Below are 17,878 nucleotides of genomic sequence, written 5' to 3' on the forward strand. Positions count from 1 at the left end.
ACTCATTTTTCAAAAGCCACATATCTCCTGAACATTTTGACACTAAAGTGGCATTTTTCAATCAGACAAACCAGGAGAAAATTAACTTTGTTCAAGAGCTGTCTCTATCTCAACAGCCAGCTCTCATGAGATCTGGCAACAACCTACATGACCTTGTACTCGGCTGATTTCAGAAAAGATAGAATCGAGCAGAAAAATGAAGCGCAAACATTAAAATCCAACAATCTAGTAATGTATTGTTTTGAATCTGGTTTCATCTATTCACACAACATTCACAACACTTCAAAATGAGGAGGGGGGAGAAAGGGACCGCTCCCACTCATGAGACAAAATGTGTATAGCATTTCATACCATTGGCGCAGCTTGTAATGTGTCATCTGTTGGCATAGAGCATCTTTGCTTACATGCACTATGCACGACAGGACGAGCTACCACAATATTGAACAGAGAAACTCAGATTACAAAATGCAAAGTGGGAGAATGACTTCATTCTCTGCTCAGGACAGCATTACTCCACTATATCTTTACAATATTAATGCTCTGAATATTGCACCAGCTCCTTCAAGCTCATTGTTTTTTCCCTTTTTGTTTTTTCCATCAAGGTTCGCTTTACCTTCTCAGTATATAAATGGATGGTTTGTGCACAATTAGTCACAACAAGAAGGCAGAGTGCAGATCCTTAAATGGAAATGAATACAAAAACACCTTCCTACTAAAATATTAATGAAAGCAGAAGCAGCCTCTGGGGTCTTATTAGTTTTCAAAGTATAATGAGATCATGGACTGAATATGTTTCTATAGTAGAAAAAAAAACAGTATTCTAGAGTCAAAACTGACCAATTCACCAACCAATTTCCATTCACTTCCTGGATAAAACTGGAGGCAGGTGTGTCAGATTGGATGTGGCAAGAGAAAGTGGAAGAAAGTAAATCAAAGAGAGTGTGGACAGCGTCAGCTGAGACCTGAGATGCGGGCAGATCCTGCCTCTCAGTGTGCTTTGATCTGTTTCTGCCTCTGAGCCGAAGCAGCTTTCTTAATGAGGCTTTCCCACCCTACTTTTCAGCCCAAGGTGCTTACACTGCAGCAGATGCACTGACGGCGCTGGGGAGAGGGGAGCAATGCAGGGCTGTGAATGATGTGGTGGAGATGTCTGAGTGTCGTGGGAAAGTGATGTAGAGGGACACACCCGTGTCTGCAAATCACTTCTATGGACAAGTCAAAAGACTATATTTGGCTGGCAAGGATGTACTGAGAAAACAGCTCTGTCTCCCAACTACAAGCCAAGTGGTCAGCATCAAGTCAGATATAATTGGTCACAAAATCAATTAGACAATCAAAAAAATAACAAAATTATTTTTTATCCTAAAAGAAACCCAGTATTTTTATATTCAAGTGTCTCAGTTTTGAAAAATTCCTGTGTTTCTCTCTTCATTAATCCTTTATTCTTCATTAATTAACTAAATTAGAAACTTTAAAGGAATAGTTTGATATTTTGGGAAATGCACTTGCTTGCATTCTTGCAGAGAATTAAATAAGAATATATGAAGCTACAGACAGAAGGCAGTTAGCTTAGATTAACATGAAGACCGGAAACAGGAGTAGGCAGCTAGCCTGACTCTGTCCAACGGTAAAAAAAAAAAAATAAAAAAAAAATCTTATCAGCACATCTTAAGCTCACTAATTAAGAAAAGTAAGTGTCTCATTTGTTTAATCCATACAAAAGCCAATGTGATTAAAAACTTCCTGCAGTCAACAAGACTTTGGACAGAGCGATTCTAGCTGTTTCCCTGTTTCCAGTTTTTATGCTAAGCCAAGCTGAGCTGACTGTCTCCTGGCTGAAGCTTTGTATTTCACATACAGACAGTGTAAAAACAAAGTAGATAAAATGATATTATTACAAAAACAAGAAAAGTAGGTGTCATAAAATCTGGGAACCTGTAAACTGCAGATCTGGGGTCTTTTGTGGGAATCAATCAATCTGTAGACTACTATTGCAGAAACATGGCGGACCCTGTCAAAGAGAAACTGCTCCATATGCAGACATAAACGGCTCCTTCTAAGGAAACGTAACACTGTGATTCTTAGTGTCAGGTCATAATAAACTAACAGTGTCAAAGTTATGAAAATGTCATTCAATTTCTTCCAATATATCCCCCTAAATCCTACACACATGACCTTCAATTAACGTAAAGAATCACATGTTAAGATCTGAATCAGTAGTAAGCAGTCAATATCTTCCACTGCTGGACTCTGCTTCATAATTCCCTATTTAAAATATAAGACTTTAACTGAGCCTGAGCCATGCACTCTCTTTCAAGATCTCACTGCAGAAAGTGTTACATCTTTTTATCTGCACTGCACTTAGTCATATTAGTGTGATCGCACAGCCCCACCGTGGCCATGACCTCTTATGGTCTGGAAATGTTTGTATTTCATTTGGCACTCAGGATCAGGCCTTGTATGGCACGCCGAGACATGGAAGATGAGTTATTGGGATTCCAGGATACACATTTTTTTGCCTGCATGAAATTGCTTTTGCAATTTATTTTCTCTCTCGTCCACTAAACCAGTGCAATGTTCATCATCTAGAAGTAGGAAGAAGATGCTTAAGTGCGTGTGTGTGTGTGTGTGTGTGTGCGCGCGCGCGCGTGCATGTGGGACTGCACTACAATTTACTGAGCGAAGCTGCTGCCTTCTCCCTTCAGCCTCCTACAGTCATACAGTATCTCCACCTTGAGCTTTAGCTAAGTGCCTGGGGTAGAGAAATCTGCCAAAGTAGGGCTGGCTTCATCTGCAGCTATTTAAAGCTCTGCTATAGTTCCACTGGGTCTTCCCAATTGGTACAAATCGGCCAAACATTTTAAAGCTGTGCAGCAGTGGTTCTGCACAGAGGTTGGACAGGAAGATTGATGGACTGTGCACTGGAAAATATTACTTATGCAAACAACTGGCAATGTGAAATGCAAATCATGTAAAGTGACGAAGAGCGAAGACAATGCAAGCAAGGAAAAAAAAACAAACTGTACACTAGGGCTGTAAAACTAAAGGAACAGATTGTGCTGTGATTTGACTTATGAAATAAACATTTAAAGTCCAATTTACATGAATTATTTCTGCCTAAAAGAGGAAACACAGATAAGAAGGTAGAATACCAAGGAGAGGTTTGTTGTATGAGGTGCACTGTTCTACCAATTAAAAAAGAATATAAAGTACACAAAGAACCAAACAGTGATATTTACAGAAATGGGGCCAACCTCAAAAATACTGAATATAGAGAACAAAAATACAGCATCTAGTGTGTTTAAAATAAAAGTATAACACTAAACAGGCAATATGTGGCACTGCTGCACCATGTCAGTTACGGGAATAGATTAAGGTGATATCACATTTTGTTTTTCAACATCACAAATCCCACTTTAATAGCTTGTGCTCTGATCATATTACATCTATCAGACTGCTGTGTCATTATAACCTCCACTGATGCTCTATTAAAAAGGATTAATTGAATTAACTGGTGTCATATTATCAGCGTCTGGACTTACTGGCTTCTTCAGAAAGAACATAGACAGAGCTCCAACGAGAGGCATATCACCCAGCAACGGCTCCATCACCACTCTCAACACGCCGTGGATCTATGGAAACACAAGCAGGATATACTGACACACGTACACAAATGAAAATCACGCTGCTGGCCCTTGACATTCCTCAGCGGTGGATCTGTTAGCTGTAGCGCATGACAGGTTGGAAACTCGATCCTTGACTGACTTCACACCTGCCTCGTGTCACCCTCCACCTTCTCCATAACATATTTTGACAATTATAAGGATTATGGTATTGGAAGTGCTTTACGTGTGTCATGTGGATGCCACATAGCTGCTCTAATCCACACCGGAGAACAAAGGGTGTTTAAATTCTAGCACCAGTATATTTGTTTGGAGGCTATATTTGTATTTTCAGGATGGATGGCAATAAAATCTTAGTGAAACAGCAATTACACCAGAGAGCCCAAAACTAATAAGGCTCTTGAAACCAATACCAATAAAGCTCTTTTAGTGTTTGCATGCAGTGCCTCAAAGTAAATGCCATCGCTTTCATTTTAAGGCTTCTCATTATTTCCGTGACCAAGGACGATGTTTCATGAAACTAAAGATTGCTGAACTGATCTTTCACTTTTTGTCTGTGAGATTATATCAGCTCCTCAGAAACTGACATGGAGAGTCAGCTGGCGAGCAAAAAATTTATATCCTTGAATTTCTGAAAGGTACAAACAAAAAGTCAAACCTATCTGTAAATGCAAGAATTTGCATAAAATAAAAAATGATTTAAATACCAATGTTATTAACAGAGTTGGAGCCAAGTCATTATTTTGCAAGTTACAAGTTCATCTTAAGTATTAGCACTGAAATCCCAATTTATGTGACCATTTAAGACTGAAAAATCCCTAAGTAAAGTCCCAAGTCACGACTGATAAGATCCAAGTCAAGCCCAGCAAGTTCTGAGTCAAGTCTCAAATCCTAAACTTCAACTTTTGACCTCCGAACAAGTCATAACTTTTGTATGCAAACAAAATTTTCTTTAGTACCATTTTTTTTCATTTTTGTTGCTCAGTGACATAACGTCAGCTCTTTAGGGTTCTCTACTGCAACTTGATTGGATGCTGTTGGATTGGTTCAGTGGATCTGGGGATTTACGTGCTGATTGGCTGGGAATTAATAGTGTTGAAGTTAGTTGAATTAAGAAATAAAGGGAACTGAACTGATTCATGGCTTTTAAAATGACATACTTTTCAATCTTTGGGCTTGGCGGAGTACTGCTGGTCACTACAAAGTCATGCATCATTTCTGTGGTTTCCAAGTATTGACTGATTTGTCAGATAAATGACTCCCTTTTAAAATCAATGAGCAAATGTACTTTATTTGCAGGTTTTGCGGGCATTTTATGTACTACAGCTGTAGTTAGGAGTGAACCTCCATCATAGTAGTGGAACCAAACAACAGGCTGATATTAAAGTAATAATAGGCTAAAATACACCAGCATTTAACCCCACTCCTCACAAAGCCTTCCGTAATCTAAGCGTTATAATGGAGTCAACTGCACCTGCTCTGTGTAATGTAAACCAGTTCAAGGAGTGACATGACTAATGTATTAGTGTCTGATAATGAGCTGGGGAGATATGTAGGTCTCCCTGAGTTATATAATGGGGGCAGCAAGCAACAAATGTCTCCCAGGGACAGACCTAACAGTACTCGGTCTCCAAGGAGGCACACTGATTGTTTTCTCTGCCTGCTATGTTCCACTGCAGCAAAAAGGCCAAGGACATACAAAAACAACAAAACCCACACACACATAAACATAATTATGTATTCAGGCACTATTTCTAGAGAGCAGGGAAGTCTTCTCAGGGAAGACGATGCTAATTTTTATGCAAATGTGTTATTTTTTCCAAGTTTATTACATGCAATATAATAAAGGAGGGGCCGAGTCCAGTAAGATAGTTGTATTCTTTTACTGTAATGTGTAAATAATTCAATAATTGTATTTTTATTGTCTCACTTTGTACAGTATAATGATTCTCTTTGTATTTTGCTTTCTCTTTAGCCTCTCTGCAGTATTTGATTATCTTTATAATTCTGCAGAGAGGTAGATACCAACTACAGACCCACTGAGTGGTATGTATAATAAATGTTACAAGTCAACAAATAGGACAAGGAGTTGAAAAATGTTTTTCAAGCTCATTTCAGCAGTATAATTTCTTGTTTTCGGATTTTTCACTAGCATTTTTCTTTGGCAGCACTAGATAGTACATTAAACTAGAAAATTTCCCAAGAAATTTTGGCAGGTCACAGCACAGTAAACTTGGTTTACTAAAGCTGCTAAAACTTAGCAAGATTAATTTAATCAAACTTCTCATATTTAAGTTGCAACAACTTCACAAAATTAGGTAAATATGACTAACATTGAAATAAACTTACCAATATGATATAACCTAAATTAAGACCAATAGTTATTTTAACTTTTTTTTTTCAATGAAACTGGTTTTCTATATTTTTTAAGTAAAACTGTTGTCAGATTTTACAGTGAATGCTCATATTTTTTTCTGCTAACTCGGCTGAGGTTGGCATTGCTTTATCTTGAAGGAGTCTCAAGTTAACAGACGATGGGAATCGACGCTGTGGAGCAGTTAAAAATTGTTGTTTTTTTTTTTCACAAATGCCCTGCTCTAAATGCCCTATTTTTTGTTGTTGTTATTAACTTCATCATTACATGGCAACCTCATTAGTGTGAGCCCACAGCACACATTAGTAATTTGTGTTTTCATGCCAGCGTATGATGAAATCATACACTTATGCCCAATGCTTAATATATGCAGAGATTTAATAGACATTACTGTGCAGAAAATACAAATAATGTTCTAGAAAAAGGAGAAAAGCTCCTGTCCAAATACCTTCAGCATCCTATTTTTATATGCTATACAAAATTCAAAGCCAGCACTGAAAAAGCCTCTCAAATTAGAGTCGACAGGACAGACCTTTACCCGAAGTCAGTGTGCCACTTTATATCCTATGCTTCATGTTCCTTTTCTGACAGCCATTGTTGAGGCTAGGACTCATGCCAGAGAAAGCACCGACATGAGGATGTGAAACAATCCTACATAAGGGAAAATACTCACCTGGATGCTCTTAATGCCGGCTTTGCAGTAGTAACGTTTGATGTCTACGTCAATCTCAGTGTTGCCAACAAAGCTGTGTAACAAAAACACAAAACATCATGTATCTTTATCAACGCTAAAAACATTTTTATGGTCCCATAACACATGAAAAATGTATAAATCCTGATTACTCGATGTTTTATTTTTCATCTTCACATAGTTGTTCTCCTGCTGTATAAATAAACACATAAACATGCATCAAAAGCTTTTCCTCTGTATTTGACTATTATTAGAGTAGAATATAATGCCTTTATTGTCAAATTGTAAAACTAAATTTGCTGTGCAGCTCCTGAATGGTGCATTAACACACACCCACACACATATACGCGCACCTGCCACACATAATAAACAGATGTACGTTAAACGATACGAACGATAAAACAAATAAGTAGCATATCAGAGGTTACTATTTTTACACTGTGTCAAATGCTACTGCAGCTTGTAAAGACATTATTGCATGTTATAATTATTGCATATTATTGCATAAAGTAATATAAATCCTGCTAGTTTTCAGACCTTTAATCAAACTCCATTTTTGATACTATTCATGGTCAACATTTTTCCAGCAATAACCACATAATGCAATTACACTGAGTGCCTAGAAAATGTATTTCCTGAGGCTTAAAGCTGAAATGACTTTAAAACCATGGCTGAAATTGTGAAAATACATTAAAATTGACGGAAATATCTGAAAAAAATTAAATAAATTTAATGCTATTGCATATCTAGTAATTCCTACTGCTGCTGTTCCACATTTAAAGTGTTCAACTTGTAAATATCGCAGGGAACAAGAGGGAGCAGCCACACTGAGCTGATAAAGAGCTCCAGGCGACAGGCTGCATAACTTCTCAGCAAGGTAACCAACTTTGCTGTGCTCTGCTGTTGTGTGGAAAAGTACTTGTGCTGTGTGAGACGTCAAATCAGATCCCATCTGCAATAATTACTGACTAACTTCTTTATTAAAGCAATATGAATTGCTCCTCTGTCGTACATTATTTCTGACATTTTTATTTCTCTCAGATTATTGCAACTACAAGAAGATTTTAACCAGTGATGAAAAAGTCGCAATTTAATACTGAAGCAAACAAGACCATCAGTGGGAAGACTGGCTACTTCTATATTCTTAATTCCTGACCCTGGAAAGACTGGAAGAGCCTATGTTTACCATTGCACAGGCAAAGTTATACAGTCAGTAATAGGTAAGGCAGCTTTAAAAAAGCAGGACGAAATTTTTCTTTGACCAAAGAAGAAAACCTACAATTACAGCCCTGCAGGTGTATGCCTACATAAACCCCTTACTTTGTACTTCAGTTTAACAAATCCATGTCTGTGAAAACATGGATTCTTCACACACATGTTCCCCCCTCTGCAGCACAGACGATCTAGACAATCAGCACGGTTTCACGGTTGACACCTAAGATTAGCGTCACCAATTCCGTATCTGACCGAATGTCTCCCCGTCTGTTGCTGAGATATTATCGTCAAACAGTCAGAAAAGTGTTTTTCTGAAAATTATGATGTTACAGTGAAGTTGACCTTTAACCTTTTTTGATGTAAAATGTCATCACTTCACAATTTCATCCTATTAGACATCTGTGTGAAATTTTATCTTAATTAAGGTATAGATTTTGACTTATGGCATTAAACATATTTTGTGAGGTCACAGTGACCTTTGACCTTTAACCACCAAATTTCTTATCAGTTCAATACTGACTCCAAGTGGACGCTTGTACCAAATTTAACTCCTTCAAGTCCAGGTGGATGTTTGTGACAACTGGAGATATATCTTGAGATATTGCATTCACAAGAATGGAACAGGCAGATAGACGGACAACCCAAAAAAAAAATAAGGACCTCAGCCACGACTACCGCCTGCGCAGAGGCATAAAAAGACATTATCTCTGGTTTTGCTACACCAGTTTTGTGTCCTTTTTTTTTTCCACCAAAATATGCCCGCCTACTACAAGTCTGACAATGTTAAGTGCATTTCTAAACTTTTGGAGCACTTGTACAATTTTCAAGGTCTGTGGAAACTGTGAAAATGTAAAACCACAATCACAAAGACGCAACAGAACAAACACAATAATATAATGCAGTATTAATATAATACAGTAACAATTTCAACAGGGATCTGGTAGACTCACCTGATCTGTAGGTCCATGATGATCTGCCGCTTATCCACATTTTCTGTATAAACCTTGACCCCGTTGACCCTCAAGGGCTAAACCGCAAGAGAGGGAACCATTATGGCCATTGTACCACTCAAGTTTATCAACACCACACCAACACCTCCACCCCTCCCAAACTCCCACGTGGTGAGCACAAGGTCATCTCCTCTCCTGACCCCCACATGGAAACTATTTAAGAAACAAGCATGTCTCAGCGCTGTGCATGTGTTCACGCTCAGGCTCCTACACACCCTAACCAGCTGTCCAAACGGCACCTGCTGTCAGTAGTCTGTTTTGTCACTGCTAAAACGACACGTGATCAGTCTCAGGAGCATGCAGAAACGCTAAGAGGTGCTCACTTTGTTTCCCATGTCGATCTTGCTGAAACAGAAGGTGCTGAGGTGGGCGTTGGATTCCTTCACTGCCGGCTCGATTGTCTCGTGGAACAGCTTCTCCACAAACTGGCAGATGTACGGCCACATCTGTTTCACTGTCTGAGGGGATATAGGAAGAGAATGCTGAACTACAAACAGGGTTCCCACACATTTTCATGGACAGAATTTTAAAACTTTTTCATGATTCTTCAAGGACTGACTCACCCAGGGTTTTTTGAAACATATAAGATTTACACATAATTTCAGCATCCCCAATGATGTGTTCAAGGACTGTCATAAAATTGTAAGTCCAAAAATAATTTTTGCTTTTATAGTTTCTCTGAGTAGTTTTGGTGATTTTTTAAAATAAAACATACACTCTAAACCCATTTTCTTAAGAGCAAAAACATAAAACATTTTTTAAGTAAAAATATTTTATTGAAAAGATTAAACTAAAAAAACATGACATGAAAATTGCCAAAAAATTTTAACATTTCTGTAAGAAATGCCAAAAAGTTTAAAGAAAAAAGAAAATTGGCATTTTTAAAAACTTTTTTCTTTATTTTTTTGGCATTTTTTTTTTTTTTTAAATGCCAAAAAAATAAAGAAAAAAGTCACAAAAAATGAAAAGAAAAAATACATTTTCTAAAGAAAACATGAGTTTAAAACCCATGGTTTTCTTCAAAAATACATTTTAAGGATACAAAATACAGCCATTTAAAGATGTATGCCCCTCCCCTAAAGCCAGAATTGCTTAACAATTATTTTTATCTCTCACACAATGAATGTTATAGTGACTTTGAAATATTCAACATGTAGCTCTGTTTGCGTTGAATTCTTGTCAAACTCAAGCACATCGAGCAGGGTCACCAGCAGATTAAACTTTGATGTCAGCATCTACATCATTTTAATGTTTACTCATGAATGCTTTACAATACATCCAGGTTGTTGCCATGGAGATACACAGGGGTTAGTGCATTCTACAGCGCTGCAGAAACAGGGCTGCGTGTTTAGTCAATTGTGCTGCAGTTGACAGTGTGGCAACATTCAGAGCCCCAGTGGGAAGGGGAGAAAGCAGAAGAGCGACAGACATCACATTTCCTGCAGTTCAAAAGGCAAAGAGGGCTTCATTCAAGCAAACGAATTAAAGCGACAGCCGCTCAATTCTTTACCTTGTTTAGCCACTCCACTCGCTCTATGTCTGGAAAGTGGACCTGCAGTGGAGAAAAGAGAGCAGATTATCTTTTGTCTCTGATAATGCAACATTTCTCAAGGGAAAGCTTGCAGTTAACGATCCAGTGTGAAGGATTTAGGGGCATCTATTGGCAGAAATGGTATATAATATCCATAAGTATGTTTTTATTAGTTTAAAATCACCTGAAAATAATGATGGTTGCATTTTCATTACCTTAGAATGATCCATTTATATCTACGTACCTTTCTCACAGAGTCCACTATGTTGCTTTAAAGCCCAGAACATGCAAACAAAACATCGGCTCTAGACAGGGCCTTTCGCATTTTAGCATCAGCCAATGCAGCTCTCCTGCACGCTTGACACAGGGGAGACTGCTAGATGCTACTAAATCCAACACACTGGACCTTTAACCCTTTAAAAACTGAGTAAATTGATTTGAATTCTTTCATAAAAATGGAAAGCAATGAGCACCTTAACACAACACAGCCAAAAATTAGCAGGAAATTAGGGAAAAATACATAAATAAAAAGTAACAGGAAAATGACCTGAAAATAAGCAAAAAAGAAAAAATAAACAAGAGAATATATCCAATATATTTATATATTGGATATATTATTATGATATATATCATTTTCTTGTCACCTTTTATTAATTTCTTGCAATTTGCAGGAAATTTATTGCCAAGTTGTTCATTGCTTTTTTCTTCACGTTTTTGAAAGAAATCAAACCAATTTGCTGAGAGATCGGGGTATATTAGCTTGTAGAAGTCATCTCAATACAGCACAAGAAAAGTGAAAGTGATGCAGGTTTTAAGGGATTAAATGTCAAATTTTATAAAACAGGACAGGACTTGCATATATGTGTAATTTCTTTTTTTCATTTTCACTCTAAAATGCCCCCAGTTCAGGGGATTTCACTGCACTCAATACCAGGTACTGAGGTGAAGAATCCTCTGACAAAACCAAAAGATTAGACAGATTTTTGAATATTTGCAAAGGACCAAAGTGCGCAGAGCCTTCGTCTCTTCCATTGTAAACAATATCAAATAGGTAAAGTTAATCCCCTTTCGTGACCCAAATTTCGCAAATGTTTTTAAAAAGCTTTTGAAGCTTCTGCTCAGGAAAAGCCACTTTGAAGATGTCACATTTCTTGTTCCAAATATCTCACAGGCCACATGCCATAAAACTTTTGAACTCTTGAACTCATCACTTAAAACTTTACCATAACACTGTCACTTTTTTACCATTACACTGACACTTCAGTATTGCACTGTCACTTTTTACACTGACACTTTACTATTACACTCACACCCTACCATTACGCTGTCACTCTACCATCATGCTTTCACTTTTACCTTATATAAGCTACTTACAGTTTTGCAAACTTTTAATGGATGTGGCCTTAATCATTTTTGCTGGCATTGTCAAGTCATCAAAGTAGTTATTGTAATGGGCCTACAACATTGTTACAATATCTTTGTTGAGGTACATACAAAAATATCATATCTGATTTTCTCCATATCCCCAGCCCTAATTTTAGCCCTATTTTTCAACTTTTACCATTTCATGTTATAGATTCTAATTTTACTTTTACTTGCATTTTTTTCTTTTTAATACAACTTTAATAAGCACTGTTGGAGGGAGCCTGAGATCCAAGATCTAACTGCCAACGACTGCTCCTAGTTGTTTTGCACATGATAATAACGAACTTGACACTCAAGAAACCTTGCTTTCTACACTGCTGCAGCAATACAACAGTGTGAATACATCACAACATAAACACTTAGAAGTAGAGAGGTCTGAGTGTTTGCTTGATAAAAAAAGAAGATGAGGGAAAATGAAGCTGAAAAAGAACTCTGAAACACTCTTCCAGCAAAGGCTATTAGATTTTTTTTTTTTTATTCCTACTTGAAGAATGTATTGATTGTACGACCTTTCTTGTGAGCAAAGTGCATTTCGAATTGCTGAGTTTGAAAATGAATCCAAAACCAATATCTAATAGCACCTGCATCCTGCTCTAAACACTCACATTTGCAGCCCTCCACATATCTCCACACTATGTGCTCTGAGACTGAGCCGCAGTTTGACTAATCTTCTTTAACGACCAAAGTAAATCGAGCATTGATTTAACATGAGGTGAAGGAAATGCCTTGAACGAAGTCAATACGGTGCACAAAGGTTTGAAGCAATGCACACACCACCTTATTAAGTAACAGATAAACAGTCCGGCCTCTAAATCGCACTGAATTGACAGTGTTTATTCTCTAATCTCAACAGTGAGATAAAGTGAAGCTCCTGGCTGGAGTGCTGGAGAGATATGACATGCAGTGCGACAGCTACAAGGGACAGCACTATTCCTCACAGAGGCTGCAAAAGTGCTTATCCAGCATTAATGTCAAAGTGTGAATAAAGCAGAGACAAGAGCAGGAAGATGGGGGACAGAAAGTTCTAGTTATGTCATCTGGCTATCCAGATTCAGGCCAATAGTTTTGTTAAGAGGTGAAAATAATATAATCCTCTGCCAGAGATGCTGGCAAGGCTTCATTATTACACCTGACACAGTGACCTTATTCAGAAAATGTGGGTGAAGTAATGGATGACACACTCAATGGGACATACTAAGTGCTGGCTGATAAAATCAAGCTGGGCAGCAAAAAGTGAAAGCATCTCAATTATTCAGCTTGTTGCAGTGCTGGTGCAAAGCTAAAAACGAATTGGGGTTTAAGTCCTGAAAGTGTAATTAACAGTGTACTTGAAGCTAAGAGGGTTATTCTCTAAGAGTTCAAACTGCCGAAAATGAGAACACTGAGTCTGGAAAGTAATCAGGACATGGAAACAAACTTAAAATAGCAACGTGTTGTTAATCTGACATTATGTAGTTAATGAGGCGTCATATTTTTATCTTTAAAAAGCAGACATGTACAACATTCAGAGATACAACAGGGGAACTTTTTGATCAAGCTGACTCAAGTATCTCTTACTGATTTCAGACACATAATGCAAACTTGTAACTAAGTCTCATAAATCACATCGAAAAAAAGCGTTATTTACAGTAATGCAGACAATCTGACTCTAAACAACACACCCTTCAACAAACTGAGATCAAACTACGTTTGAAAAGCAGCATATTGGCCTTGTCTTTTTAATACTGGTGCTAATCTCTCCACAAACGAATTGTGACAGATGCATCGGAGCAAAGCACAACTTGAACATAAATGACTTTTTATATACTGCTGGTAATGTTCTATGTATGACTTGTGTAATTTCGTCATACATAGAACATTACTGATGTTTTATGTACGATTTAAAGGAACAGTGTGTAAGATTTAGGCTGATTAAATGGTGTCTAGTGGTGAAGACTGCAACCAGCTGAGACTTCCTCGGTTTTTTTTTTACTGGGAGCAAGTCGTAGAAAGGAGGCTTTCCTACCTCCGAGAGCGTAATTATCCACAGAGGTTTCCTTCTCTCGAAAACAAACTGACCAGTTGTTGTTTTCTTGTTTTGCTTTGTTTTTTAAAATAATTATCAGGTAATTTTCTTATACCTTTTACCAATTTCTTGCTAAATTTTGGGTCATTTCTTCTTCTGTTGCTCATTGCCTTTTTTCAATGTTTTTGACAGAAATAAAGCCAATTTGCTCGGGTTTCGAGTTAAATCATACACACTGAACCTTTAATAGTAAGACTGATGGTGGACAAAGGCACTTCTTTACTTTGTTTTCTACTTGTTTTCTAAATATTTTACTGTTTTAAAAAGTAAAACATTTATCTTAATACCTAGACAGCTGTGTGTGTGTGTTTGCTTATCATTCACTGATTAAACTAATGTTTGCTGTCCTCTGGATAATTTAGCCAGCATCTATGGTTATGGAACTGTTGTGATTGCCTATATACCTGATGAAGCAAATCAAAACATCATAAATTAATTTAAAAAAACAGCAGTTAGTAGGTGTGAAATGTATCGCTGTGTGATGCTAAACTAAGATCCACATAATTACGTTTGGTGTAAGTAGCTGCGACACCAGCCAGCCAATGACTAACCCTGGATGAACACAGCTGATGGTATAAACCGGAGCAAGGAGGAGTGCGCTTTAGCAGCAGAAGATTGGGAATTAGGGCACTCCACTAAAAGAGCCTTTGCGAAAGCAGTGCCATGTCTATTAAGACTCGCTTCTGCCTTGTGGGGAGATGCTGGCAATAGCCAAGATTTAAGAGCTGAAAATCCCCACCTCTGATAACAGGGAGGGCAGTATAAATGCAATGATATGTGCTCAGCTCAGGGCATACTAATCAACTGCTGGAAAACCCTCAGAGGTGTAATATGATTTCCTGTGATGGAAAGCACAGCCACACCAGGTATGACCAGAGTTATACTGACTTGCCGTTTCTCTTACACACTACAAGCTTAAAGCAAGGGATGCTGGGGCCATTCATTAATGCCTTTTATCTCTAAGTGGGATGATGTTGCTCTACCCCCTCAAGCTGCTCCACCCCTGTTTAATAGCCTTGATGCCTCCTCAGCCATGTGTCAGCAGAATAAGCTTTTTGCTGTTCTCAAAACATGAGGCCGCACTGAGCATCACAAAAAACCAGTTGAGCTGTGACTCCGGGATGAGTCTGATATGAAAAGTGGATTTATAGTGTGATGAGTTAAGGCAGCTGAGACTTGTCGGGCTTCACTTTAATTTGCAGTTCAATGGAGCAGTGTTTTGTGTTTGGATAGCAGTCAATTAAATGCAATCTAGACTGTCTCCCTTTGTGATTTTCAAACTGGACACGAGATCTTCTGGGGTCCTAACGGGATTTTAGTGAACACACTTATCTCACTTTCACTCCCATTTCCACTTGAGAAGATACACAGCAAGCTGGTACATATGGAGGGGCTTCACAGGCTGCATATCTCTCTTAACCCTTTGAAACCTGGAGCAATCTGGTGTGATTTCTTTCAAAAACATAGGATAAAAAGGCAACGAGCAACTAGGGAAGAAATGTGCCTCGAATTGCAAGAAATTAGTAGATTTGGAAAATAATTTTTTAAAAGCTAGGGAATTATGTCTCACAAAAAAAGAAAAGCATGGCTGAGAGAGCGAAATTGCCACCAGCTCCTGTTGTTATTTACAAATTTAAGAAATGACATCATATTTGTTTTGTTTTTTAGACTTAAAAGCAAACTGATGATTATGCTGACATGTAAAACCTATAACACTTATTTTGTTGCAATTCTATGCTCTTGTAACTAATTATAACTTTTTTTTTTATCATTTTGTCATATCATCAAGAATATTGTTATCACAAAAATACTTACATATTGTGATATTGTGTTAGGGCCATATCACCCACCTCTATTGTATATCCTGAAGTGAGGAAACTGCTTTGTTTTAACACTCGAAAAAGAAGCCAAGTCAATTACTTTAATGTGTTTCCCCTTGACTCTATATTCCAGCTTCCTCCAGAAGACAGAAAACATTGCTTGGTGTCTTACAAACTTATTTCAAAGGCACTGGTGCTAGAAAAAAGTCACAGAACATATGGCTATGTGACAGACATTCAGTTCTTCTCCAAACCAGTCATTCATTTGCTGCTACTGTGGAGCCTGAATGTGCACAGGAGCAAGTCACCCTGTGTAAAGATTAATGTCAGCTGTTGTATGTTTCTGTCATATTGTTTGTGCTTTATGTATTCTATTATGTTTTTACACTTGCTGCAACACAAACTGCCCTCTAAGACAAATAATACATTGAACCGACTTGAATTTTGAGGGGGAAACTGTCTGCACTTAGTATTTAGATATATTTCTGTTATCTGAGTTGTTTCAGGCTGCTGAAGGTCTTTAAGGAGGTTTCAGTGGAGCTGTTAAGAAAAGTCCAATGTTATCTAACAATTTTGCATATATAAAGTGTTGCATTAATAGAGTTACTGCAAGAGAGATAGCAGTGTGAATCCCAAAATAACAGGGACCCCGTGGGCATGTTTCCCTTCCAGCGTGGTGTCTGGTTTACCATTGTGCCCTGCTGTATTTAGACTGGGACTCAGTCTAATGTCACTGCTGGGGGGGGGGGACAGCTGCTTCATCACAGCTTTACAGCTCAACTCTGCTCCTCCTGCTCCTGTCAGCTGATTGTACCTTCCTGGAAACTCAAAAATATTGTTCACAAAAATACCACATGCTGTTCAGAGAAAAAGCTCAAGTGGGATAAACGACATTGTTTCATCTACTGTATTACACAGAGTGTCTTACCCATGGTGGCAGATCAGAGGTTGTGAGACTCTGCTTGATACTTCTCTCCTCTTGCTCAAAGAAAGCTATAGCTTGGCTCAGTCGGCTGTGCTTTCCTCCAATGTTTCTCCTCCACCAGAAAAAGATAACAAGTCCAATCAAAAGCCAGCTGAAACTGAACTCAAAATATCCCAATGCGTAAATGGGAAAAATAAGTATAAATGTTTTAGCAACATGAACCCAGGTTTGGGTCAGCTCGCTGGTCGAAGACACCGGGGTGTCTTCGGGTATTTCCCCCGTTGATGGATGGGGAAAGTTGGGCTGAGCGGGGCTGGGAGCGATGTGTCCATTCTCCTTAGCTGAATGCGCGCCTCGTACATCTGTCATGTTGTCTCTAGACATGTCTCTGTGCTCCAGAGTCCGTCTTCAAAGTGTTAAATCGCGGATAAGGTTTGGTGACACGGTTCCCATGTGCGAGGCGGTTCCTTCGGGGGAGCCTCTTCTCACGTTGGCTCACCTGCACACCAGCCCATCGCCGTCGGGGGAACCGTTGGCATTGACCACTTCAGTTTCCAAAGCGACTAAAAGCTTGTAAATGCATTCAGTGTTGTTGAGATGTGTCGCTGAGTCCAGTCCAGTCCACAGCTCTCCTCCTGGCTCTGCCTCACACAGGTTAGAAATGCTGGTTTCCAAAAACACACAGGGATCATGCACTGTGCGCTACCAGTGGCGCCTGAGGCCGAGCTAAAAAACGACAAACGCCGCCACCTGGCGCTCATTAGCTACAAACACAGTTTGTAGTAGGACTTCAGTAACGTTGAAGTACTTGTCAAGTTACATTCTTAACAAAATACACACATAATTGGGTGTATTTCAAATAATGAGCGTTAATTACCGTACTACGCGGTACTACGCAGCTAGCTTGCCATGCTCTCAAATGCCAGAGTGCCAGAGCCGGTGGAAATGTTATATGACGAGCACAGAGACATCGATCGGTTTTTCATAGCAAACATCAAAATGAACCTAAACACACGTGGCGGCTCGAAATATATTAGTGTTAATATTTAAAAAAAACGTTTAAACAATATTTAATACTGTTTGTTAAAAAATACACCATTAGATCATTAAATACAGTCATCGACTGCGCCGGTACCATGGCAACTGCCGTTGATTCCAGCGGTTGCTCTGCGGTCGATAAGTAAATCTGTTGCCATGCT

At 38.5% G+C, this 17,878-nt stretch overlaps 1 protein-coding gene across 3 annotated transcripts in view; it reads right to left on the reverse strand.

Moving 5' to 3' along the window:
• Window positions 1–17,581, reverse strand: part of esyt2b (extended synaptotagmin-like protein 2b) — a 42,601-nt gene extending 25,020 nt beyond the window's left edge. The window contains exons 1-6 of one of the 3 annotated variants that reach the window (XM_088071819.1): window positions 16,683–17,581; window positions 10,424–10,465; window positions 9,237–9,371; window positions 8,854–8,930; window positions 6,671–6,743; window positions 3,543–3,632 (exon numbers count right to left, since the gene is read on the reverse strand). In XM_088071819.1, coding sequence (XP_087927945.1) covers window positions 3,543–3,632; window positions 6,671–6,743; window positions 8,854–8,930; window positions 9,237–9,371; window positions 10,424–10,465; window positions 16,683–17,063 — 798 coding nt within the window. In that variant the 5' untranslated portion in view covers window positions 17,064–17,581. The remainder of the gene's footprint in view (window positions 1–3,542; window positions 3,633–6,670; window positions 6,744–8,853; window positions 8,931–9,236; window positions 9,372–10,423; window positions 10,466–16,682) is intronic. The other 2 variants (XM_088071820.1, XM_042510306.2) reach the window with 2 other exon arrangements.
• Between the last annotated feature and the right edge of the window lie 297 nt (window positions 17,582–17,878).

This window comes from Plectropomus leopardus, chromosome 21 (genome assembly GCF_026936395.1).
Source record: "Plectropomus leopardus strain MGB_pleo_1.0 chromosome 21, ASM2693639v1, whole genome shotgun sequence".
Classification (NCBI taxonomy): domain Eukaryota; kingdom Metazoa; phylum Chordata; class Actinopteri; order Perciformes; family Serranidae; genus Plectropomus; species Plectropomus leopardus.